We start from the raw sequence: 27,231 nt of genomic DNA, 5'->3' as shown, positions 1-27,231 counted from the left end.
AGGGGGTTGTGGGGCTGGCTCAGGCTCACTGCTTTCAGTCCAGGTCTGACTTGTGTCCAGCTCAGGTCCTCAGCAGAGTGTCCAGTTTTGGTTCAGGTCACTTTCCTGTGTGAGACACCCACCTGTGATGGACCAACAGAAGCATCAGCTTCCTAGTAAAACTTTTTTTGGTGTGGAAGTGACCATAACTGTATATGCTGGGACAGTAAAATATGGCACATGCGGATTAACAATGGGTTCTTCAACTGAGTTTTCTTTGCTCAGAGTCCAGGCTCCTTTGCCAAGGTGAAGGACAGTGCCAACTCCTTGTTGAAAGCAGCAGACTATTCCTCCTCAAGTGATGAAGTCAGCAGCAGCAGCGATGAAGATGACATGAACCACACAAGGTTGGCTTTATTACTATTATTATTAATATTCTTTTCTTCTTGTTACACACTTATAAATATCTAGAAAAAGCTGGCATACATAAATACTCCTCCTCCTTTGAAGTTACTATCACTCGTGTCAGTTGTAATTAAGCAATTTAATTGCTTTTTAATGAACTCCTGGGGGTAAATGCTCCATCAGATGTGTACAGCGTAATAATACACTTTGATGACTTGCTGCCCTGGGACAATGAGGAAATGTCTTGTTTTAACTGGATATACTGGGTAGTGCTTTTATAGGGATTACTTCACACTGATCTACATTTACATGGAATTTTTGCAAGAAAAAAAGAGAGGGAAAGAAAACTGAAAAACTGTATGCCTTCATGCCAAGTACAGGTTAGAGTGGAGAAAACCAGGCAAACATGACCCTTGAATTCACGTAGTCTGTTCAACTCTGGGAGAAATAATTACCATTGAAAAGTTGATTCCTTCACCAGGGCTGTTTATAAAAAGGGGGGATAGTTTTGTAAAATATGTTGTATTTTTAATGCTAACATTTTGCTCAATTGCTATGGTTTCCAGCTGATGTTGTGGCTTGTCCCAAGCTGATCCCACCTGAACTGTCTCTCTCTAGTTTTGCAGTTTATCTTGTTGGTTTTGTGACTGACATCTTGTGGTGTTCTACCTGTCATGCAAAATGTGTATTCTCCTGAAATAGTGGAGAAATAGTCGAGTGAGAATAGCTTGCTACTCCAAGAGAAAGGAGTCAGGGGGTTGCTTGGCCAGTCCTGCTGCTGGGAATAGCAAACAAAAACATTTTTTAGTCTTGATGAATGAAACTTCTGATTTTCTTGAAAAGAAACTTCAGTTTAATTCAAGTTCTAGGATTTACTTTGAAGCACATCCCAGGGCCACAGAGCTCTCTGGGGTGGGGCTCTTGCTCTTCTGACAGAATTAAACATGCAGTTTTGTCAGGCATCAGACAGAGATGCCCAGATTTGGAGCATTGTTGGCAGGTTATTGTGTTGGGCTGGTACCAGTCCTTTCCCCTGTGCTGCTCTGAAGAGGTAGAATTTTTGTGCCTGCATATGCTCCTGATTTGTGTTTCTGAAGTTTATTTTCAAAGCTGAGATGAGGAGAAAGAATGTTAAAAATCTTTTAGTTTATTCAGTGCGCCTGAAAGAGCTGACTTTAACAGTAACGCCTTTATTTTCCTACTGATCCTCTTCCAAATCACCTTACTCTGATCTGTAAAAAGTTTTATTCGCTCCAGGTTGTAGAATTCATCCTAGACCTCAGAAAGACTCTACATAAAAATATGGATTTGCCTTGTAGCAATGACTTTGCTGTGATCCTTGCATGCTGTAATGATTTGAAGGAGTGGTATCACTGCCTTTGGAACTCTCCATGTGTTATTTTCATCGCCTCTGTATGCAAGATCCACCCATCCTCTGGAGAGGTGCAATTAGCAGGATGCTCCCCATCATGTTTACCTTCCTGTGCACACAGCCACTGCAAGAGCCCCTGTAAAATCAAGATATAATCTTGCTATTAACAAAGTCCCTTCACCTTGGTTGAACATCATTTATATTAAAAGATATATCAGGAAGTATATCCTGATTGCTGCCAAGTAAATAGCAAAAAGGATAGTGATCAGAGTGAAAGGAGTAGCCTTTGTTGAAAAAAAAGTGTTGAAACTTTGCATATTCTGGATAAAGGGAAGGGTTTGGGGGTCTTTTGCTCTCTAAAGCATGTGACGATAGGATCTGAAGCCCCTTGCACGCTGGAGCGTTTCTGTGGGGGCTCTGGCTGAAGCACCTTGGGCCAAGTTTTCGTGGACTATTGAAACCAAACTGTGTTTTCCTGTTCTTGCCCGGGCTGTGGAACAGCATGTGATGTCTACACTCCGGCTTTCCTGGAGGTGCCCAGAAGGACTACAGTTGGGACATATGCAAGAGAAGGAGCTTCCTATGTTCTTGGATGAATTCTATTAACCAGCCTGAGAAGGCTCATTTCTGAGGATGCTGGACTGAGGGCTGCTGTCTTTTGCCAGTAAAGCAACTTCTGGTCTTGTTTGTCTTTATAGTGAGATGAGCCAGAATTCTTCCTCCCACACTCCAGTTTTTTTCTTTTAAGGAAAGAGTGTCAGTGTGTATGATCCAGTGTCTTACCTCTTTGTTTAGCACATCTATTCCATTGATGTTAATTTCTTCTTCTTTACTGAGAGTACTTCCTCCTTCAGTGCCTGCAGTATTACTATGCCCCTAAAACACTGAATATCCTGGGACTCATTTGTATAGTTCAGTTTCCTCTCTTTGCTCTTTAAATGCTGTTTCCTACAAGCATTTGGACAAGGTGGATGCAGGTGTGTGCTTGGCTCCCTAAGTGGGAGGTTGACGTTATTTAAGATCAGCTGTGGTTTGCTTCCCTGATAAGAGCAGGTCCTGGCATTCACCATTGATCCTACTCCACATCTTGTCATTCCTTCTAAGTTTAGTATGCAAATATTTACCCACTCACGTAGAATGGGGGGACAATCCAAAACCAAAAAATAAACAACAAAAAGTGCCTCAAAAACTTCTACTCCTATACACCCATCTTAATTCAGTAGGTCTCTCACCAAACCTTTGTTATCGCATGGGGCATCATTTAAAAGAAAAAAATACATTACAGTCTGCTACCCGTTGGCACATAGCACTGTAGAGCCCTTCACACTGGCATCCTGAATCCAGTCAGTTTTATAATTACTGGAAAGGAAGCAAAAATGCAATAGGTTAAATGGATTGCAGTAATAAAGATATGAGTATAAATAAACTGGATAAATAAATCATTTGAGGTGGAGGTGTATAGAAATGGGGCCAAGACATGTCTGAAGCAGTTCCACTTGGGTGAAAAAGTTTAAAATGCAAAGATACCTCAGGCAGTGCAGGAAGCAGTAGTGTGCTGGGAATTCACAACAGACCCTTGCCTTGTTCTCACCCTTGCTTTTGGTATCAGCTTTTGGTCACTGTTGAGAATGGGATGCTGGGCTAGGAGGGCCCTTGGCCCCAGCCAGTCCAGCAGCTCTTGCTTTCTTCTGTCTCTCTGTGCATTGGGCAACATTTTCTGTGTTTCCTTTTAGGGTGAGGATGTCTGTGTTTCAGGGACTGATTCACAGGATGAAATTCCAGTGTAGCCTGTCCCAGTAGGCACTGGCAGAGAGGCCCCTGACAGCAGGACATGGCAGAGCAGCTGGTGCTCTCTCTGGAGAGCAGGGTGGCTCATAATTACACCCCACAGGGGAATGTGTGACAGGAGACAGAAGTTTTGAAGTAGGCACTTCTCAAATGACAGCTTGAGGGACTTGCCTAAGCTATGCAGTGTCTGAAAGATGATGGATGAAATGCAGGGAGATGAAGAGATGTTCTCTTTCGAGGTGGGGAGAGCTTCCTGCTGTGTGTGAGTGGTCCTCAGGCACAGGTCCATTCAGGCAGATCCACAGACTAATCAGCTTACTTTTGTATAAGAACCTTTGAGTGTAACTATTGAATGTTAAATTATGTTCACTTTTGAACATGGATATGTGTCGTTTTTTCCTTTTTTTCTTTTTTTTTCCTTTCTTTTTTTTTCCCCTGAAGTAGTTCTGTTCATTAATTGGAGTTTGTTACCAGGCAACTGCTAAGCGGCAGAGTTGCAGATTTCTCAAGGACAAGGGTACCAGATGGAATTGAACTGAAACCCCAAAGCACCGTGGCAGAACAGAAGGTAATTTGGCCATTTGTAAGGGGGTGGGGACAGTGAGGGGGAGTCAAGTCATTAGTGTGATAATGACTTGATAAACGCCATATCCATTACTTCTTGGTAACATTCTCACTCTGACGTCCTGCTCTGTCATTGCAAATTATAGCTATAAGCCTTGAAAAAAAATGTGTAGTTTCAGGTTTTGTGCTTCCTGTAGAAATGCTTGTATTTAGGTACAAAATTGCAGTTCTTTATTTGTCCTTCTTATTGACCTGTAGTAGGTTCTGATGTCAAGGTATTTTGTGAAGGCACTGGGCAAAAAGCACAGTTGATTATTGTTGGTGTGCATTGTTGCTATTTTTAAAAATCTTGACTTCTTTTTATTCCAGTTTAAAGTGAGCTACCTCCTGCTGCTTAAAACATTACCAGAACAGGGGAAAACCACTTCATCTCTCCGTACTGGCTTAGCAAAAATACTTTTCTCATATGTCATGTTGTTGTTCCTTCCAGCTGTAGTTTCTAGTAGAGGTTTCCAGTCACGTGGATTTTCCCCTGTGATAAATATTAGTGCAGAAAAGACGAAGAGAGACAAAGCAGAACAATGTTCTTTGTGGTTGAAAACAAGAAAAAAATTACAGTAATATGACTTGTACTTGGTGTCAGGGCCCTTTTCAGATATTACTGAGTGTATTCTTGCTTCACAGATAGGAAAATAAATTGCTGTGAAACTGGTTTCTCCAGAGCTGTGGCAGGGTAGAAAGAAAAAGGAGTTTTCTTTACCTCTCATTTCTCTAAACTTTGGACCAGAGTGGTGGCCCTCCTAACTCAGGAGGAAGTTCCATTTGGCCTTTGTCCTACCATCCTCAAGGAGAAAAGACTCTGCTTTGGAGAAAGAACTACAAATGGGGCATAAACCAGTATTTCTCTCGTGGAAAAACCAGCCCAGTGTTTCCTCTTTCCCCTGATATCCAGGTATTGGAAATAGGCTGCCTGAGGGAAGGGAGAATGTTGGGGTCTTTGAGGCCCACAGTGAGGATGAGGGAGGATGATAAAGAGTTGAGGTCACATGTTTTGGTGGGTTTGGAGAAAAGAGTGTGGGAGGGAGAGCAGGGAGATGGCTGACACTTCACCTCATAAATCTCTCCGCTGCCTTCTAGTCTTTTCCCACCTTCTCATGGAGCCTCCCATCCTTTCCTCTGAACCCTTTTTCACCCACCAGCCACAGCCACCATGAGTCTCCACATCTTCTCCAACATCCCTTTCCCTATCCCATCAGCATGAGCTGCTTTAAAGTGGTTAGGGTGTACCAAACCACCCCGAATGATTCAAATGGGGATTTGGTTTGGTTTAGTTTAGATCAGTTGAGTGTGACTGAAGACTGAACTAAAAAGCCCCATACTGGCTTGGTTCCCCAATCTCAAATACTGACTTGCATGTTTTGGTTTCAGTTTTTACATCTAAATTAAAACGTAAAATGTATTCTCAGAAACCAACCTCTGACTCTGTGGATTGTGCTGTCAGGGAAAGAGTTTGTGTGGTACCTCACAAAACTCACATGGGATGCTGTAAGGACATCTGCAGGACCAAACGTCACTATACTGGAAGTGCTGATGCTGGGTCCTACTAAATGTCCTCTTTCTTGGAGTAAGGCTTCCTAATTCAGTAAATGGAAAGTAGCAATGAAATGAATGGTGAAGGGTTTTGAACCAAATGCAGGTCCAGAACAAAGAAGTGCCTTCTTCTGTCTGCAGTATGCAAAGGTCAGGTGTGAAACTTGCTAGCAAGTCATTTGACTTGGTATCTCTGAGGTTGAAGTTCCTTCTTTTTGTGTTTGAGGTAGTGCAGATGAAGAAAATTTGTGGAGCGCTTCAGGAGTAAATCCCAAATTTATCATCTCAGGTGTTTGCCATACACTTTAGTATTTAATTTTTTATTTTAATCTTACCGTGGGGTTTGTCTTTAAATGACGTGTCAGGGAGAGCACTCTTCTCCATGTGCTCATTATTTATCATCCTAATTAACTGGAGTTGCAGAATGCATTGGAAATAAACTAAATGTGGTGTTTAACTGTATGTTGTCATGCAGGATCAGATTTTAGGGAAACAAATTCCAAACACCTATGAAGGCCTTTGGAGTGTAAACAACCAGAACTATCTCCTGCCAGATCTCCTCCAGCAAAGCCAAATTACAGACTCCTCAGTGAACTCACCACAAGTGCCACTGACTTGCCTGGAACCTCAGAACAAACCTCTGACTAAGGTACGAGATAAATTACAGATTGACTGGATTGAACTCCAGCCTTTTTAAGTTCCTCTATCCTGTCTTCTCTTTAAGATGAGTTTTTTCCCCACATCCCTTCTTTCCTTTAAAAGTTTTATCTGGGAGGTAGATGATAAATCTTGAGCTACCTAACAGATTTCATTGTTCCACTTATTTTCCCTGATCTCCTTCTCTGCTCCATTTTCTTTCCTTGCTTTTTTTCCTCCCCTTTTGCACAAGCTAGACGGGTCACACCCTCTGCTCCATACCATAGCAGCACTCTGGTGTGCCTCTGCTCATTGTCCCTGGCTTTCTTCTACCCAAGCATCGTGTGGGGGAGCACAGGGGCCAGGGCAGCCCCAGAGGACTGACACTGCTGTGCATGTGGGCTTGTGGGGAGAGGCAGATAACAGCTCTGTCAGGGCACAACAGGGCCGTGTGCCCCGAGCACCGCCTGCCTGAGGCAGCTCTTGTTTCTCATTGCAGAGCCCATGTGCCGAAAGCCCACCTGCCAAGAGCAGCACATCCTCCACAACATCCTTCACATCATTCATAGATCCGAGACTTCTGCCAATCACCCCTCCCACCAGTCCAGTGGGACCTTCCTGTAGTTCTCGTGAGTGTGCTTTGCCTTTGCATTAAAATGTTCCTCCTGTTTTGTTTTTCTTTGGTCGGTTGGTTTGGTTCTTTTGGCAGGTGTGGAGAGGGCTTATTGCTTGGAAATGGAAACTGGGAGTAAAATCTCCTGAAACTGGAACTTCACATTACTGTGAATTTTCATTGTACTGCTTCTGCCCTTCTTTCAGGTGGGGCTTGCTCTACTCTGCTGCTGTGTTACCACCATGCTTTCTCCGGAATTCCTGAGGAGTTTTCCAGATTTTTTTTTTGGCTGTATTATACAAAGCTCTCAGGGTGTTTTCTCACCCCTCCGGGGTTTCTTTCATTCTCCCACAAACAAGGTGGGTCAAATATGAGCTGTAGCCAAACATTTTCCACAATTGCATGTGCTTTCATTCTAGCATCCAGTGCCAAACCTGAGCCTGTCAGGAGAGAAAATGCAAGGAAGGGCTCCGTTGTCAATGTCAATCCAACCAATATCCGCCCACAAAGTGACAGCCCAGAAATCCGTAAATACAAGAAGAAATTCAACTCAGAGGTCCTATGTGCTGCTCTGTGGGGTAAGCTCAGAGTCCTTGGGCAGGTGTGTGGAGGGGAAGGCACAACAGGAGAGGCTGGCAGTGTCTGCTAGGCAGATATCACAGTTGTATTGCAGGTCTCCTGGCAGAGAGTGCTGGAGTGGATCCTTGAGCTGATACCTGTGTCACTTACCTGGCACTGCCTTCCCAGGGTCAAGATGGCAAACACATGAATTACAGTTGCAAAGGACTTTGTGCATCAGAATGAGGAACTGTTTTGATCAAGCACCAAGCTGAAACTGTGCTTGCTGGGAGAGCCAAAAGTTGCAAATGTTTCAGCAGCTTTTGTGGCTCATGAGACTCATCTGAGCTGCACACAAGTACAGCTGATCACACAGCCCTGACCCAGTGGAAATAATCCAAACACAAAGCCTTTTACTGTCATGTGTATTAGATATTCCAAGGATCGGTCGGGTCTTTCCAAAAGCTTGTCTTGCTTAGTTCCTGCTGTCACTGCTTATTCTGAACATCACGGAACCATTGTTTAAACTTACATGCTTTTTACAGGGTCAGCTTCACATGGTGTAAAACCAAGATAGAGCAGTCAGACCGCATCTCAACAGCTGTAGACCTTGTCCCAGTTGCACATTAGCTAAACTCTTGAGTTGTTTTAACCATCTTTCTGCTTCAGAAGAACGGATGTATTCTATGGGACTTGCCCAGCCTTTTACTCCTCACTTTTTGAGCCTGGAATGGTAGATGAATGAAGTAAATGGAACATTATCCAAAGCAAATGTAGATTTCCAGTTTATAGCTTCACAGATTTTGCATAATGTGTGTTTATAGGAATCCAGAATTTTAAATTAAGAACAGAGCTGTGTGGCAAGGTGTGTATTTAAATGTGCATTGGGGCTGAAGAGCACCAGGTACTTGTCAGAGCATTGCCAGTGGAGGAGGGTGCTTGTTACAGCAGGTTACCTTACGTTGTGTCTTTAGAATCTGCTGATTAGAAACATAGATGTCATTCCAGCCAAACACAATTCCTGACATTCTCTGATGTCAGCAACCCAATGGAGCTTTCTCTTCCTTAGCAGCAGTTGCATTTCAGATGGATTCACTCCTTAATTTGGCATTTGAAGGCATTCTTCCAAATCAGAGACTTGTTTTCAAAAAACCCTGCACCTCCGTGTAACGCAGTGCTTCTTCCCACAAGTTTGGTTCCCCCGTTATTTGAATGTTGTATTTGGAATAAGAGAGTTTGGGGGGATTTTTTGGTTGCTTTTACTTTTTTTTTTAATTGATAGGGATCCTTAGAACAATTAGTTGGGTCTCCTGTGTCACTACTGTAATGGTACTGGACTGAGACTTTTGCACTGGTCACAGGTACTTTCCAAGGTCACCTGAGAAGTTCAGGTTCAAAGAATATTTTCCTTTTTGTTTAAATCAACATTGACTTCAGCAGAACTACTGATCCTTCAAGTTCCATTGGTATACAGGTGTTCTGCTGAGTAAAACCTCTAATTGTGAGATCTTTTTTTTTCTGGGAAGTCATCCACAGAGCAACAGAGAAATTATCATGTACCATTAAGTGAGATTAAATAAAAATCGATTCTCAAAACAATGAACACTTCTTGACCTCTGAATCATTAGGTGACTTACGCAGTATTATTTTCATGTATCTACAGGAGTAAATTTATTGGTGGGAACAGAGAATGGATTGTGGCTGCTGGACAGAAGTGGGCAAGGAAGAGTTTATACGCTGATTACAAGGAGACGGTTCCAGCAAATGGATGTTCTGGAAGGACTCAATGTGCTAATTACTATATCAGGTTGGTTCAGTGGCTAAAAGTATCTGACCCACGTTGGGGTTGGAAGCAATTAAAAAGAAGAATTAGGTTATAAACTAGGTTGAGGAATTTCCTCTTTCAGAAAATCACAGGACAGTTATTCTTGTTAATAGGAAAACTCTCCTGAATTTTTAACATTTACACTCTCATTCCAGAGTGGCTTTGGGACAGTTCATTGCCTGGTTAATGTGTAAAGTGGTTTGTGGGAAGTACAGAGTGTTTCATATTCCTAAAGTGGACTGATTCTCTGCAAGCTATAGTTTGTCACTTTTCTCATTTCTATGATGGGTAGGCATCTATCTAAGTGCAGTTCTGTTAACATATCATGAAATAACCTCATCCTGTGTTCAACAAGAGATATGAACAGTAACATTATGAGAGTGATCTGTATTGTGAAAGCATCAATAACATTACATGGCGGTCTTCGGCCTCTGGTGGGAAAAAGTTTGGACTCTGGCCTTATTCCCTGTGGCTGAGAGTGGCCTCAAGGGATGCACAATACATACCAAGGTCAGAGGTGTGGGTCCAACAGGGAATAGCAGCTCCTTGTCTCCAATCCAGACTCATCATGGTGGGCAAAGGCAAGAGCCGTTTGTCCCATACTGCCCAGTCCAATTGATGCTGGGACATGACATAATCCTTCTCTTCAGAGTATTCTGTGGTCCCAGTGTGCTGTTGACCATAGATGCTTATGAACTAATGCAACAGAAAGAGTGATTGAGATGAAGGATGACAAAATAATTCTCACCTGGAAAGGCATCCAAAAGAAAAATAGCTACTTTGAATGAAGACTGACAGTTAAGTAGAAATTAATAGCTTATTCAAAGTGCCCACTGTAGGACATGCCTGTGTTCCAAGGTAAACAGATAGTGTGATGGTTTCTGATAATACCTGTGTCTGTAGAACCTGTTCTTTGGCCTGAGGGAAGAATTTTAATCAGGTGTGAAAATCTTATATGAAGTCTGAGTCCCAAGGTAAGTGCACATGCTCTCAGTGTCATAGGATTGCTCCTGCGCCAGTTCCCCCTGTGTCCCCATCACCCCAGGCTCTCCTTTCCCTTGCTATGTTCTCTCACCCTGGCAAGGCACAAGGACCCGCTGTACTCAAGGTCACAAAACTCTGGCTTTTTGGAAGTGGGGGAGAATTTGTAGTTCAGGGAGTTAAAGCATTCTGTGTCTTTTTGCAAATCCCAGGGAAGAAGAATAAGTTGAGGGTGTATTACTTGTCATGGTTGAGAAATAAAATTTTGCGCAACGATCCAGAGGTGGAGAAGCGACAAGGCTGGGTGTCCGTGGGTGACCTGGAAGGCTGTGTGCACTACAAAGTTGGTAAGGATTTCCTGTTTTTCCTTAGAGAGATGCTTAATCATCCTCCTTTTGCATCTTGTGACAGCAGCATTTTTCAGCTTTGTGTCAAGATTGTATTGGGCTGAATATCTCATGAGTTCTTTCAAGACTCCCTGTTTTACATGGCAGATGCTTTGCTCCCTGTCATTTCAGGCAGCATCTTTTCTTGCAGCAGTTACCAGATGATGTTATGGCTGTTCCTTGTAATGGCTGGAAGGAGGAAGTGCCAGCCACGGTCTGTGCTCAGTCAGTGGTTTAGTTGTTCTGTAGTTACTTAAGGTTTTAATTGAACTGATGTTTTCCACATCCTCAGCTTCCCTCTTGACCCTAGGTAACTGCAAAGCAATTGGACCTAGTTCAAATCCTAGTGAATCATATTTGTCAAATGTCCTTAGGTAGATCAGCTCATCCCTTTCTCTCTCATGAAAGACCCAAATACACCTTTATTTAAACACCTTGGAAATGATACCATCTTGCTTTTCTTTGGCTTTCAGGCAGCTCATTCTTGAAGGTGAACATGAGGATTGTGATTTCTGTTATTTAACTGTGGGGGTGGATATATGGCATAAGTTTTGCTTTGGTAAAGGATGGTATATGAAAGTGGCACTTTCTTCAAAGTCAAGTAAAGCCATGATACAGAGGAGTGTAGGGAATGTGAGGTGGCTGCTTCTTATGAATACCTTGCTTGACAGTTTTGCCCTTTGGCTTTAGAAGTGGCAGGGGTTAAACTCAAGAAAAGAATGTGAAACAGATGTGTGTTGTTACTTCAGCTGTGATTCTGTGATTACAGCTAAGCACCTACATATTCCACTTCAGTTGCTCATTGTTGTGTTCGGTGCATTTAAAAAAAAAAAAAAAAAACTAAACAAACTTGTCCTACAATTAGACAAACATTTGATAGGAGCTTTTGTATTTACATATGACAAGCCACTCTTGCAATTTTGACAGCACTGCTGCTGCTGTTTTTCTCTTGGTGAATCTTCTTATATCTTGACCTTTGGTTGTACAGCTATTTTTCCTAGTAGAAAAGGAAAAGGATGTACTGTTCTGCATTTTGGTGGAGTTTGCTGAGTTTTCTTTTCTCTGCCTATGTGAGATAGCATCCTGTTTCCAAATGCTTGTCTCTGGCAGAGTGAAAACACAATGCACAAAGAAATCTTAATTCTCAATGCATGATTCTTCATTTATTCTCAATGGGCCCAGCATGACCTTACTTGTCTTGAAGAAATTGCTCATCTCTTAAATGCTTGCTCATCTCAGAAAGATGGGAGTCCTTTACCCACACAACACCTGGGGATTTAACCCACAGATGAGGAGTGAAATGAAAATTCATCCTGCCATGTCTGACAGAATTGTTCAGCCAGTCCTCCAACAGTAGCTTATTCATAGCCAGCAATGGTGGGGTGTGTTCATACTTAAAAAATCAGGTAGGTTGGTTTAGCTGCAGGGTCAAAACCTATTTTTCTGACTAGTGAGATTTTTTTTTTTCATTACTATATTAAAATGAATATATAAATATTGTTAACAGTAATTTGGCTTTACTGAAAAGAAATGAATTACAGGTTTCCAGTCAAGGTATTGTCACTGGTGATATTAAACATTAATGTCCAGAATGCATCAGTCTCCCTTGCTGGATAATGTCTACCTCTACAAGTAATCGATTGAAATTATTTCATGTGCTGAGATGGTCTTTGATTTAAGTGTCTATCTGGTACCTAAGGAATTGTTCTTTTTGTATTACAGTAAAATATGAGAGAATCAAATTCCTTGTAATTGCATTGAAAAACTCAGTAGAGGTTTATGCTTGGGCTCCAAAGCCTTATCACAAATTCATGGCTTTTAAGGTAAGTGAAACATCACTTTGGTTCCGATGTGTCACTGTCTCTCACTATCTCTCATCTACTCTCTGCTTTTGTTGTTTTGTGTAACATTCTAACTAAACTGAGTATTCTTCTAAAGGAAATGTAGCTCATTTGACATACTTTGGAGATGGCAAGTATGAAACTGTCAGAGTCATGAGTGTTAGATGTAACTTGTTTCTCTCTACCCCAGCCAAACGCAGCACGTGCTGTGCCAAAATGTGCCTTTGAATTGCCAAAGTTGATGTTGTTTTCCCTCAAAAGGGGAGGAAATTGAACACAATGGTACTCAGCCTAATTTTTGCCAAGTCCATTTCTAGAATCTTGATTTCTTTTTCAAACCACAAACAAATTATCCAACTGTCCTTGCAACTCAGTGGATGATGGATACATAGCTCCTTAAATGTAACCTATTTAACAAAAATAGCTGTCTAACTTTTGAGTTTTGAGAATTCTTAGGATCCTAAATGTAGTTCTGTAAACCAACAGCTTTATTGTGTTACATACTGCATTTTTCTTTTTTCCAGTCCTTCACCTCACTTCATCACAAACCACTGTCAGTTGACCTGACTGTTGAAAATGGGCAAAGACTAAAGGTCATATATGGCTCAGTAGTAGGATTTCATGCCATTGATGTGGACTCTGGATCTGTGTATGACCTGTACCTTCCAACACATGTAAGAGAATCCAAAAAACTACATTCATGCCTTTGTTCTTTGGGCTGTGTATTGATGATGATCAGGTTAAGAGTTGTGCTATTTTTCAAAATAATTAGTGGCAGCTAATACAAAACCATTTTTCACATAGTTTTATAACAATGAAGTCCTGTTTAAATGCTTTTATCACATTTAGAATATCAATTTTAGTGGTTTACTGTTAGAAAGCCTATTGTACAGACAGTACTATTTTTAATTTATTTATCCTGGAAATTTAGAACTTAAACAGTCAAAGACACAATAATATCTACATGAATTTAGGTGACTTTTACAATCTGCCACTGTGCAGACTGCAGAAGCCAACTTCAGACTAAATAAATTTGCTGATCTTCTTGCCATTCAATTGCCCATGAAACCACTCTGTAAATTCAGAAGTAGTTTTACATTTTCCTTGGGACTTTCTCATTAGATTGTCAGTAAGTTGGCATGAAGGTGTTGATTTCAGGTTGATGTGTACAATCCTGCATTGTGTCTCTGTTTGAGGTGATGGTGATCACTACATTCCTGCTTAAGCTCAGATAACAGCAAATTCTCCTGCAGAAGTGAATGGCTGGCATAGGGCTGTCCAATACGAAGTCTGTGCTATGGTGTTAATGTTTTTGGATTTTTGTTTGTTTGCTTATTTTTTAGCTGTTCTGGATAGTTATTTCAAAGCTATGAGTCCCAAAAGCCAGAGAATCTTGGGGGCTTAGGTTCAGCAAACTGGCAGGTTCCAGACTGGCTCTAGTCTGATGGGAGGCACCTGGCAGAGAAACTTCTGTGCACACTTGAACCCTCCCTGAAGTCAACAGCACGCCACAGGGGCTGAGGGTACCATGGCCTCCTTGCATCCCCAGGCCATGTGTCCCAAAGTTTTGCTTGGGAGGTCTGAAGAAATCTCATCCCAGATCTGCATGTTGCAGCCTGTGCCGTAAATCCATCTATTTTTTAACTTTTCTCCACTCTCAGCCCCTCGTTTTCAACTCAAATAAAAATCCACTCCTTCTGTGCAAGCCACTTGATCACTCTGCTGCCCCTGCAAGCCACGGCCTCCATGTTCTGTCAGACCTGTGTTCTGATGGACACAGTGTGTGAGGATGGCTGTTAGATTTACAGACTTCTCTTAACTGAAAAATTACTTTTCTAACCATTGAATCACCTGCTAAAGGCTTGTACTGTTTATTGCTGTGTTGGTTTTTTATAAGGTACTTAGTATTTGTCTTGTTAGAGGGTTTATTCAATCTGACAGTAGCTTTGTTAACTATGCAGCTATGATGAATTCACATCAGTTTTTAAATTGAAGCGTGGTACCCACATGCCTTTCTGGAAGTGGGTTGCTGAGCAAGGTGAACAGTGACTTGTCAAAAGGATCATTAACATAATTGCCCAAGAGAAGAAACGCAAAAAAAAAAGTGAACCTTCTTAGAGGCTTTACTTTTTCAACAGGCTGCAAATACAGTTAGGTACCTGATGAGAGAAATTTCCCAGGTGACTGCCCTGAATATGTGGGGCAGCTGAGACTTACTGCATTTTTGTGAGCTCTTGAGCCACAAGTTAGCACAGACTAAAAATATATTTTCCTTTCAGAGTCTTAGACCTGAAATAAATCAGCTGCTACAGCAGCTCTATCTTTTTTGGAATTCTATTATTTTAAAAGAGCATCTGCTAGAACTGGATAATTCTCTCAAGGAGCTTTGTGGTGGCAATAGCCCAGACTGTAACAGGCTGACTTGAGATACTCTTGCTTTCTGGTAGCCTCTTTTCCTGGTTCCCCACCTCTTTCTTCACCTCTTACCTGCTCCGGTCGCTCATGCGAGTACCAAGGCAACGCATTAAAATTGCTCTGCGGCTCTGGATCCCCGTTCTAGTGTTACGGATAGTTGTTGCGGAGGCACGGAGTCAAGTGGGTGGCCTGAGTGTATTCAGTTTGGCAAGTACAGCTTCAGTGCTTCTTTAACTGTTCGTTGTGCCCTTACAGTGTGCGTAAATGTTTGTGCTTGAGGAAAAAAAAAGACCTTTGTATGGCTGGCTTATGAGAATGATGTAAAGCTCCAGTCATACATTTCCTAAAAAAATGTTAATCATGGTGGTTTAATTTACTATTTAACATCCTGTTTTGAGTAGCACTTTAAACAAGAAAATGTTTTGTTATGTTTTTTTAAGGCTGTCCTCTTTTACTTTCAAAAATGCTTTCGTAAAACCCTACCTTCGTGGTTGTAGACTTCAACATTGGTTTTGTTCTTTTGCTTGGGATATGTTGGCTTCTGGGAGAGATTCGTTTGAGTGAAATGCACTGTTCCTGTGGCATGCAGAGATGTGCCCAACAGCAGTCAAATGGGCAGCTATTTGTAGTGAAGGATGTGGGAAGGGAAGAATAGAGTGAAAAGGTCCAGGGAATTTTTTACAGCAAGATGAGTATTATTAAATTGCAGGTTTTTAACTTGTGAGTGTGGTTAGGGAAATATCATGGAAAGTGAAAGCACTGATCTCCTGGAATGTGGAAGTTTCTGTCCTTCCTCCATCTTGTGAAAAAGTTGTGAATTCAAATTTATTTCACCCTTCTATTTATATAATGCAAGTATTTTGTGAGTGACTAAGTAAATATTATTGTGTCTCAATGGCTACATGGCTTCTTGAAACCAATTAACACTGGTAAATTTAAAGTGAAATATTGGAACATTGATTTATTTGCAAAACTACTGTCATATACAAAGGGGGGAGAAGGGGAGAAAGTCTGTTTCAGAGGCTCACTAGCAAACTATACAGCCTCTGAGAACAGGCATTTCTTTCACTTTCCATGAGCCATGAGCTAGTTCTTTTTCTTGCTCTGCCAAGCTAGTTAGACTGATGTCATCACTGAAATTGCAGTCCATGTTCTGATATAAATCTTAGTTAAATGTGATTCTAGATCCAGGGGACAATTCGCCCACATGCCATTATCATCCTCCCGAACACCAGTGGCATGGAGCTCCTGCTCACCTATGAAGATGAAGGTATCTATATTGATATATATGGGCATTTCACAAAGGAGACTGTTCTACAGTGGGGAGAAATGCCAGCATCTGTAGGTATGTATGAAAAATAGCTCTTTATTAAATATAAAATTCTGCTGCATGAAGCCTGACTTTTTTATGAGGTTTGTATCTGTGTGAAAATGATTGTATGGCACATAAAGCAGCTTCTGAGCAAACCAGATGTGTAAAAGAGTAAACAGATTTGTAGGTGTTTGTTTTAATACAGCCAATGATTGCAATAGGGGCTTCCTATTTGGACCACAGTCTGTATTCTTGTCACACCATTTATTGCATCACAGATTGACTATACAGATGGACTTCACTGAGGATGCAGCTTACCACCAGTTTTCACAGGGAGAATTATGTGAATTACAGAGAGGGGAAACTGTTTTGATTGTTCATAGCTCACAGCATTTTATGTAGAAATTCACAGCTACAGAGGGGGCAGTTACTGAAGAGATCTGTAACTGCTGTCAAATGGCCCCTTCATTTTATCACTTTAAATTCACAGGGCTGGCAGCCCAGGGTATTTGTGATAGATTCTTAGTCTTCCCATGCTTACAGTTGGCTGTGTAGGAGATTCTGGTTGTACTGGAGCCAGGACAGCTGTTTGTTTCACCTTTCCCATAGGTCTTCAAGCTAACAGTATGGGGAAAATTAAGAACAACACAGGCAGATTACAGGTTCATTACTTGTTACTTTTGTGTCTCACTCCTGTTCTTTATTTTAAAACAAGCATACCAACAAAACAAGCCCAAGACAACTAGACTGCACAGAAGCCTGTTACTAGCTTGGAGGAAACTGGATACCACAGTGAAAAATCAAGGATGTTCACCTTTTTCCTTTCACTTCTACCTGAGTAGTTTTAGGAAAAGCCCATCTTTGGGAAGTGGTACAAACCAAATTTGACTTCTGATGGGAATCACATTTCCATTAAAAATTAACCTAGCCTATAAACACACAACTCAAACTTTACATAAGGACCTCTTAATTGTTATATTAATAATTTTACCACTAGATGCTATTAATTTTCTTAATCCTTTGATACCCTTGGCTGCAGACAAAAACATTATGAGAGAAGTGGGAATAACTGTTAATTTGAATGGCCCAGCTTAGGGGCAACTTGACAGTTTCTTAAACGATCCTGTTTTCCTGGGATTTCTAGACCCATTTCAAACCTCTTGAAGTCTGTATGAGTTTATCTCAATTTTCACTTTGTGTTGCAGAGATAGAAGGGTCTTGTGTTACTGTCAGGGTGCTCTCTAGTCATCCTTTGCTCATTTCTTGATTTCTTTAAACAAGTATTTTGAAAGAAAACTTTCGCAGTTGGTGACAGTATTTTGATACAAAAACTAAAAAATAGTTTGTATTATAATCGATGGATTTAGGTCACCTTATTCATAGTCTTAAACTGGGACCTCTGTGACCAATCCGTTAATAAGAAACCAGAGACAGGAAGCTCAAATCCCATGGGAAATTAAAACTGTAAAAGTATTCTATGTTTAATCTGAATGATGTACACATATGTAGGGCTAAATATAAATATAGCTGTAATACTTTCTTTCTATAAAACGGGTTTTTAAAGGGCATTAAGAAACATCAAGTTAATAAGATTAGGGAACACTCTTGCCCTTTTGTGCGAGTAACGAATTATTTACAGTATGTAGCCATAGAGGGTTGACACAAATCTGGATATTCCCAGAGGAACCAGTAAAAGTCTTTATTTCCTCTTCTCTGTACATTTTAGAAGCAAAAAGACTATTCTGTAGAGAAACAGACAGTGTTACCAAAAGGTAGTTAAATTACCGCCTCAGTGCTCTACAACACACCAGCTGGAAGCATAAGATATTTTTATCTAAAGCTGCAGTGGAAAGGGGACTCAAAGTAACTATTCCCAAGTTGTTTGTTGTGTAGGAGCTATTGTTCCAAGACAACTTTATTTTGAGTATCTGCTCTCAGTTCATCTCACATGAAACACCTCTAAGAACTCCCACGTGGGAGGATTATCATGACTCAGTACTGACCTTTGAATTCACAGCCTGCTATCCTTCAAATAATCTCCATGTATAGATAAGTCCTTTATACTGGACAACTGTGCAAATGGTGTAATGAGACCGTTTTGTTTGCATGCTGTTTCACAGATTAAATTTGGGAAAGAATTTTTTGATTCTGCTACAAAACTAAGTTTTTATGCTACTTGTACTTAAACCTGCCATTGTCAGTTGACAAGTTCTTGGTATGTTGGCCAGACAGCAGACCATCAAGGCTGAACTTGGCATATCTGGTTTATTATGTTCCTGTTTGAATACTGCCTGGAGGTCAGATCTTTTCAGAACACAGCAGAAGTGGTCCAGCAGATGACCTAGAGGTTGCAGCAGAGACTAAGTGGTTACTGGGAGCTGCAAGGAAGCTATCAAATTGAAATCTGCCAAAGGCACAGATACAGACACAGCATAGTTGACACCTGGAGAGTAAATTTCATGTAGTGGAAAAGATCAGGAGACTTACTAGTTCTTTGTTGCTAGACCTATATGACCTATACTAAGCAGTGTAGCCACAGAATGGTTTCATGCTGTTTATATATATGCACCTGCCTTGCTTCCCACCCCCCAGAACCACAGGGTGCCTCTGTCTCCGTTGTGTTCAAAATCAAAGTTTGAAAAGGTTAATGTGATGTCAGTTGGTACAAAAAATAGCAAAAGTCTGAGTATTTTTATGTTCCTCGCTTTGTGTGGTCTGGACTTACTTTTCAGGCACTGTAGACTGCATGGGTGCTGCCCTGGGCTCATCCTGCTACTGCTGCATTGTTCAGAAATGTTAATGACAGTTTCTTCACAGCCTACAGCAATGATGCCCTGTTATATAGCCTGAAGCATAAAGAAAAGATTTTAAAATATATTAATTTCATGTGTTTGAGTGTTAGAAAATACTCCTCCTCCTCTTTTGCCACTTACCCTCAGTTGCTCACTGCTGCTTTGCTATTAATTTTAAAACAGGTTGGTTTGTTTCTCTTTCCTCATGACTGGGATACTGGGAAAGAATTATCTTGCTCTCAGCACTAGTGGCAGGGAAGCCTTTAGTGTGCACAAAGAATAACTGAAAGTCTTCTGAGCAGATTTAGGGGAAATTTATAGACTCTGAGGAAACTAAAATCACAACACTGTAACCAAACTATAAGTGTTTCCAGGGAGGTATGATTTTCATACGTTTGTTCTAACAACAATTATAAAGCAAGGATTCCAAGTTAATATTAAGTCAACCCTGCTAGAAGTATATACAGTCACATGGGCATATTGCCTTTATTTTCTGCTGTCCTTCTCAAGCAGGATTGCAGGCTGTTGCTTCTGTACTAAAAGTTTAATTTTTAGACAAAAACCTAAATAAACAAGGAAGGTTTTAAGAAGCAGACCTTGCTCACACTAATAATGTAGGGCAGGCATGCACTGTCCACTGAAGCTAAAACCCAGTCCAGTGCACACATTCCCTCTACATCATTTTAGAGCACCAGAATTCTCAGACTAATGAAATAACAGTTGATAGTTGAGCAAGAACAATTTCTGAGCACTGACTACCAATAGAGCATAACTAATGTGATCACCTTGGAAGCCTATACAAGTACCAATCAGAGGGCTTTCACTGAAACTGTGCCTAATTTGAAGTCTGTGGTGTTAACTCCTTCATCACTATTCCAATTTCTTATTGCCAGATTTAAAGGGAGTATTGTAGTAAGCTTCCACAGTGCTAGAATATCTTCTTTTGGTTTTGGAAATATTGCACATAACCAGTGATGGGAAGACACCAAACAAATCATGCCATGGTCTCAGATTCTGAAGTATTTAGATTTCAGACTAAGCTGAACTCCCTAGTAAATACAAACCCAGCTTCCTAATGGGAACAGAGTACAGTGGGTACAGAGAAGACAGTCAAGACTTTTCTTGAATATGAACAGTTAAAGGATGATAGGCAAAGATGAGCACAAGTTGCACCAAAATATTAGGAAGAAATGTTCAGCCTTGAAAGTAGTGATGCATTGCAGCAGGGTCTTGGAAAGGTTGTGAAATATCCATCAAACCGTATCTGTAAAAGGTCCTGAGTAACCCTAATTTGGCCCCACTTTGGGGCCAGCGGTTAAACAAGATGCCCTTCAGAGGTTTCCTCCAAGCTTTTGTGAGTCTAAGATACACAGTAGTTGTGTCTTTTTTTTCTATATATCTTAGATTTATGTCTAGAGTTCAAAATAAGTCTGAGAGGAGAAACTGACATTTAGTTACTATTCCTAAGGCTTTTTGTGTAAACTTAAAATACAAATAATTCAGAATATGTTATCAAAGAGAAATGCATCAGGTCCACAATTAACATAAATGAGGCAAGAATCAGTCTGTCAGCTGTTAAATAGTATCAAGGGGTTTTGTCTCTTTTTTGTCTTTTAGCTTACCTTCAGTCCAATCAGGTCATGGGCTGGGGAGAAAAAGCGATTGAACTACGCTCTGTGGAAACAGGAAATCTGGAAGGAGTATTTATGCACAAGAAAGCACAGAAGCTAAAATTTCTATGTGAAAGAAATGACAAGGTACAGAGATGACTACAGTGTGGTGACTTAGCAAAAATTAGCAATAGCTGACTGACAGACCAGTTCATTTTGGTAACTTTGTTATTAGTTATTTCCTACTTTGGTATAACTTCCCCATTCAAAGCCAACATAGTCACTGATCCCACAAAGCACCCATTGTGGATATTGCACATGTTCCCACCACCAGCTCTGTTACAACTCTCTATTCCACACAGCCTTTACTGCTATCAGTGATAACAAATTCAGGCATTGTGAATTGCACAGCATGGCAGGTGTAGTGGGGTGGGTTAGTGAGTCAGCCCCAAAAATTCCCAGCTAAAGGACTGCCTCTCCTGGGCTACTGAAATTGCAGGCAGTTGAGAGCAGTCATTGTAGGGAAAATAAACCCCAGCACTCTTAATTGCAGACACCAGGGTATGGATAATCAGGTATGATTTCTTACATACAGCAATTTTGATAAATGTTCTCTGAAATCTGTTTAATCCCACTGTCATATTTAGAAAACTGAAGCCCTAAAACCTTAGATTAATTATTTTTAAATGTTCTCCTATGTCTTTTCAAATAGGAAAAGAAATACATTTTAAAAATGCAGTTGTATCACAAGTACAGTTTCACTTTAAAAAGTTTCTCATGGGATCAAAATTCAATTGTGATATATGTGTATCCTTGTATTTGGGCCTCTGGCATTCTGTCACCTTTCCTGTAGGAGTAAAAATATTTTCATAAATACAAACTGACAGTAGCATTCTTTTTTTCTTCTTTTTTTTTCCCCTTTTCAAGGTGTTCTTTGCATCTGTACAGTCAGGAGGCAGCAGTCAAATATACTTTATGACTCTTGGTCAAAATGTACTATTCAACTGGTAAAGTGTGTCAAAATGAAGAAAATGAAAAATTCCCTGTAGGTAGCAGTGTAAAATTCTCAGAGGTAATACACACAAATTTGCACTTTTTACCTACAAAAATGTTGTCATTATTGACTTACCAAAATTCATGTTCTTCCAGTCTGGAAAGAATTCCATTTTCCTGTTGAAGTGTTGCAAACATGTTTAGTTTGTCTTTCAAAGTATGTTGCAAACCAAGATTGTATTAGTAGACTTCAATGAAGAATGTAGCCAATATAAGAAGCTCCTGTACTCTGAAAAATGGATAGTTTCATTTTCACAGGTAATGTAATACTGTTATCCTGAGCTGAAGGCACTTTTTATGGACAGCAACAGCTGTAGGTAGATACACAGTTGGAATCTATTTTGAATTGGGTTTGGGCTCGTTTTGCAGTTTAAGCAAGCTGTTACTGTGTCACCAAGATGAACTTGAATGACTTGTCCAAGTCTTAAAACAGTGAAAGAGTAACTGTTTGTGGTGGGTCCCAGCATAGATGAGAAGGCTTGAGGGATCCTCCCTCCTTGGATCTTGAGGGATCATCCCCTGTGCTGGGTGGACAGGTGTGTTTCAGTACAGAGTTGTAAAAATAGTTAATTCTGAACATGTGCACCATCTGGGAGATTTTTACAAATGCAGGGGACAGACTTTGTGTTTCTCTCAGGGCTGGATGCCTGAGCCCATAGACACAGTTACCGTAGGATGTATTTGTAAAAATAGTTTAAATAGTCTGTCAAAACCATAGATGTATAAAGCATTATGAAACAGAACCTGTAACTTTTTTTTTTTTTTATTCACACCTGGGACCCACACTCATATGAATCAATTTAAAAGCACTACGCATGTATATAAATAAGGGCACAAGAGCAGCCACTTTCTTTTCTTCCTTCTTGCTCTTTCACATCAAGTCTTTATGTATTTGTATGTAAATATAAACTTCCCATGATGGATGTTAAGATTAACAAATGTATTCTTAATATAGCTATGAAAATATCCAAAGAGTTAATCTATTATAAATAGAAAATATAAATAATTCCAGGTGCTTTCTATGCTAGTTACATCTAAATAAAGCTGCATCCTCGAGTGTTATTGGTGCCAGTGTTTCTGCATAAACTCTGTTCTCAGGGGCTTATAAGTTGGCCATAAAACTATAGAGATATAATATATATATATATACACACACACACTATATAATCATATACTATGATTCAGTTGTAGGGTTTAATGTAATCCTCATTTAGCTGATTTTTGGATGGACTTTGAAAATGTAAAGCATCAAGTGTAATACAAAAGAGCTCATTCCAGACGTGACACAGTAGGGATAATGCTGTGGGCAAAAGTGAAATCACTAGTTCCAGTGCTTGAAAATAGGTATTTTTTACTTGAAATATTTGATACTGAAAGGTGCAGGGAAAGTGTGTTGGAATATCTGGTCATCTACCTCAAGGATGATGATTCTGTGTTGACTAGGAGGGCAGAAATAAGAGCTGTTGGAACTGGTAGCTGTGGTGTCCAGTACATCAGTTCGGGTGTTGGCAGTGATGCTGTGACTGACAGGTGCTTAGAACTGCTGTCCCTGTGTATGTCAGCAGGGAAGCAAACTAGGGGCTAATCATCCTTCCTTGCCCCTGTTCCCTGTGCTGGGCACCTCACTGCTGCAGGCAGATCAGAGGTGCCTGCACTGTTGCTGTCTATATTTTTGGCGATATGGAGGACTGCACTTCCCAAAGTTACTAACCTAGCACTTTTCACAGGCACTAGCTTATCTCAAAATGTATAGTGCTTTTTAATAAAATGTTTTCCTTTTAAATGTTTAACTAACAGAAAAATAAGCCTAAAGCCATACTAAAAAAATACCATTAAATACTCAAAGTGGCTCTTCATGTATGTGAGTAATTAGCTTGTGTGCACACTTGAAACTTGAATGGAAACTGCTTGGGCAGAGCTGTGTGACAACAGGAGCTCTGTCTGGTTGTAGTAATGTTCCTGCCTGTTGCCAGGGCTGGGGCAAATGAGCAGAACCTGGCTCCCTATGCTGCTGAACACTTGGGCTTGTTGCATTCGACTTTCACAGAACAAACAACCAACAACAACAAAACCAAACCAAACAAGCCCAAATCTATAACAGAACTGGAGATCAAAGTTACAATTACTGGCAAAAAGTAAGTTGCAGACAATCAACATATAAGCAACTTATTTGCTTTTGACTTAAAAGTCTGAGACTGTGAAAGAAGAAGAGCTTTCATTTTGCACACAGTAGGCGTGCAAAACTTGCAAAGCTGCTCGTTCTGTAAGTAATCAGTGATCCAGGCTGCCCTGTAATATTTTTAAAGTGTACTTGTCTCATCAGCCTCTGCATTAGAGAGAATGCACGTGAATTTTTTCCCTTCCCTGTTCTGGCATCAACAGGTAGGAGGCAGATATTTTCCTGATGCTAGGGACCAGTTAAAAAGAATTTAGCAAAGAACAGTGGGAATTTATAACAACAACCCATATCAACAGATTAAAGAAGCAAATGTGATCAAACTTTTTTAAATTTACTGTAGCAGAAAATTGTGACAATAAGTTGACATGCTGTGAAGAAGTTTAACTCCATACTAAGAGGGAAAAAACCCAAACAACCCCAAGTTCAAGAGGGAATGTGCACTATTACCTTGGGATTGTAATCTTTCATTCTGTTTCCCTCTATTAGCTTTTTCTTTCTAGCTACAATTCAAGACAGTGAGTTGGATTTTCATCTTCTATTCACTATAAAAAAACATTAAAAACTATTGGAATTTACAATAGTAAATTGTAAATCCATCCATGATGTAATTATGGCAAGAATGTAATTGTAATTACATATGTAATTATGGAAACAATGAGGTACCTAGAGGTGAATGCTTTTGAAGGATTTAGAAGTGGTATTGCAAATAGCAATAGCAACTGGACGCAACAAGGAGAAACCTGTGGCATTGTCTCTCAATCAAGAGGGAGTCAGAATGGTTGATGATAAGAAAGAGCCCAGAGATGTTAAGAAGAGTAACAGAAGAGAGGGCAAGTGACTGAAGAGGAGGGAAAAGCTGAATAAAATAAACAGGAGTAGCCCAAAGGGGAGGGAATGGACGTCTGGCACAGCATATTGCTGTAGGAGGAATACAAAAGGTTAAAAGATGTTAAAGGAAAAGAAAGCAGCCAAAGAAATAGAAAGAGATCTGGAGTGACTGGGGGACACCGAATGAGGGAGTGTTTTGAATAACTGTTCAGCTCAAAGCAAAAGTACAAAGGCCAGAAGAAAAAAATCCAGTAACCAAGGTTATCCAGACATAATTTTAACTATGCAAAATGTATATCAGATTTGTAATTTCATTTTGTGAGGTGTTTTTCTAGTGATGTCACTTTGACATGAAAAAATGCTACAGGGGCAGAATGTTAAGGATCCATGTTAGTAGCCCTTTGGTACATGCAGTCTGGTAATGGCAGGTGGTGCTCATAATGTTGCATTTGCCACACAGGATTGTGCTAATGCTGCAGCAGTGTAGAACTGTGTGTATGTGCCTGCTTTCATTTTAGGCATGGTGAACTCTCTTCTGCAGCTTGAACCTTGGCACATGACTTTAAAACCTGGGAACCATGCAAGCTACATACTGTACACTGTGTATTGTTCTCTAATGTTGAAATTGTACAATTGAAACAGTAATAAAAATACTCTGAAAATCAAAACTAGTATCATGCTTGTAATGATTCTGTTATATTGACATTGGCTATTGTAAAAATCATAGAAACCTTTGTTATTGTTTTCCAAATCCACTTACTGTCCTTAGGGAAACATCCATATCTGCCTGTAGGGACAAAACAAATACATATCCTTGTATGGATAAAGATGTCCAAGTGATAGTGTGAGAGTTCTGACTGGACAGAGCGCTCCTAAGCGTGACAGCCAGTGCTGTGATATGTGTGCTGGTAATAAGCTTCACTGAATTTCTGTGTGTCCACCCTTCTCTTTACACAAACACCCAGTGGGATGAGGGCAGTGGACTACAGCAAAATGACAGCTTGCAGTCATTGATGCTACAAGAACTGGCTTTTGTGCACATTAGCTGGAGTGCCAGGTTAGCACAAGTCACTTTTTTTCAGGTAAGCTCATGCAGTCTTTATTGTCACTGGAACTGTTTCTCCAAAGACAGTCATAAAAGCTGGCTTACAAGTTCAGTGCCATGTTTAAACAGCTGTATTTAAGTTAAATGAAGCAAAAGCAAACCTGCAGTCTACAGAAAATACTACAGATTTTAAAACCTGTGCAGTAAGTCAAAGTTCCACACACCAAAAGTGTAAGAAATGTTCCTGCTGATAGCCCACCACTTTCTTACACTGCCTTTCAAAGTGCAGAGAGCTGATTAAAGGCCAAGGGGATGTCAGCTGGGTAATCACCTAAAATGTTATTTTAACATTACTTAACCACTTATGTTATTTTCTAGGAAGACTTAAGAAAAGCACCTAGGAAATAATGGTGAAATGCATCAGAAAAACTTTCCTATTTTTGTCCTCAAAACACTTTGTGGTGAACAACTTTAACAGTAAGTTTTATGATCTTGCACACCAGCTATTTTTTTTTAATCTAGAGCATTAGCTTTTATTCTTCTGTGCCTTTCACTTCTCCAACATAGTTTAGATGTAGTATTTAACAGAATGTAATAATATCCTCCTATTCAGCATAGCTCATTCCTCAGTGTCACTGCTATAAAGGCTGTTTTCTTAAGGCGTGTTGTATTTAAAAACCAAGATATTTGACTGCTAATTATGTCTGAGAATTTGAGACTATTGATTGACCAGAAGTGAACACAAGTATGGTTTAGTACACTTGGTTGTAGGCATTTAAAAATCACATTGTCTTCACTGAGCTGCTTACATGCCCTGATGAAGCAGGCTCAGCATAACAAAAAGCTCTCAGTTCTTGTGATGTGATACAGCCATCTGCTGCTGGCTCCTCTCCAGTCATTACCGATTCTCTGTTTTCTGAACTTCGAGTTTCTAATACAATCACATTGGTCCCACTGTTCAGGTACGGTAGGGAAATCACATCTAGAGGAACTCACAGACATAACCACTCTTTAAAACATGTTGACACACTGTCAGCAAGAGATTGATTTACCCTTGTTCCAGTTTTGAAATTGGTATGTTAGGTGGCCCTCTGCTGGTGAGAAAAAAGGCAGCAGGAGCAAGTTCCTAAGAGAAGGAACTATCTTGTATCTGAACCTGAACCTGTAATACAGACAGATCTATCCAGTATAAAGCATTAACTTTGCTGTCAGTCCATATCAGTCCATTATTGCTCCACAAAAACTTCAGCTTCAATGAATGAAACCACGGTGACTCACAATTACAAAATCTGGCAACAAATGCACATGTAACAATCACCTCTGTATGAATAAGTTTCTTCTGCAAATCACATTGTGAGCACAAACAAAAGTGGAGATAAGCTGGGAGCAGTCCACAGATTTCCTCATTGTATCTGCAGGTTATTAAATAACTAAAGAAAGTGTACACTGTAGTTCTCCA

The 27,231-nt window shown here is 40.3% G+C and overlaps 1 protein-coding gene across 9 annotated transcripts in view; it reads left to right on the top strand.

Annotated features, from left to right (window-relative positions):
- The window catches only part of NRK (Nik related kinase), an 88,170-nt gene extending 65,388 nt beyond the window's left edge, over window positions 1-22,782 (top strand). For all 9 annotated transcript variants that reach the window (XM_069015252.1, XM_069015253.1, XM_069015251.1 and 6 more), the window contains 12 exons: window positions 265-386; window positions 4,019-4,112; window positions 6,174-6,347; window positions 6,834-6,963; window positions 7,367-7,525; window positions 9,169-9,312; window positions 10,524-10,658; window positions 12,420-12,520; window positions 13,063-13,212; window positions 16,139-16,298; window positions 20,675-20,814; window positions 21,595-22,782. In XM_069015252.1, the coding sequence (XP_068871353.1) occupies window positions 265-386; window positions 4,019-4,112; window positions 6,174-6,347; window positions 6,834-6,963; window positions 7,367-7,525; window positions 9,169-9,312; window positions 10,524-10,658; window positions 12,420-12,520; window positions 13,063-13,212; window positions 16,139-16,298; window positions 20,675-20,814; window positions 21,595-21,678 (1,593 nt within the window). In that variant the 3' untranslated portion in view covers window positions 21,679-22,782. The remainder of the gene's footprint in view (window positions 1-264; window positions 387-4,018; window positions 4,113-6,173; window positions 6,348-6,833; window positions 6,964-7,366; window positions 7,526-9,168; window positions 9,313-10,523; window positions 10,659-12,419; window positions 12,521-13,062; window positions 13,213-16,138; window positions 16,299-20,674; window positions 20,815-21,594) is intronic.
- The last annotated feature ends 4,449 nt before the right edge of the window (window positions 22,783-27,231 follow it).

This window comes from Aphelocoma coerulescens, chromosome 4A (genome assembly GCF_041296385.1).
Source record: "Aphelocoma coerulescens isolate FSJ_1873_10779 chromosome 4A, UR_Acoe_1.0, whole genome shotgun sequence".
NCBI classification, from domain to species: domain Eukaryota; kingdom Metazoa; phylum Chordata; class Aves; order Passeriformes; family Corvidae; genus Aphelocoma; species Aphelocoma coerulescens.
Note: the sequence above shows the minus strand (reverse complement) of the source record. Positions and strands in the feature narration are given on the sequence as shown.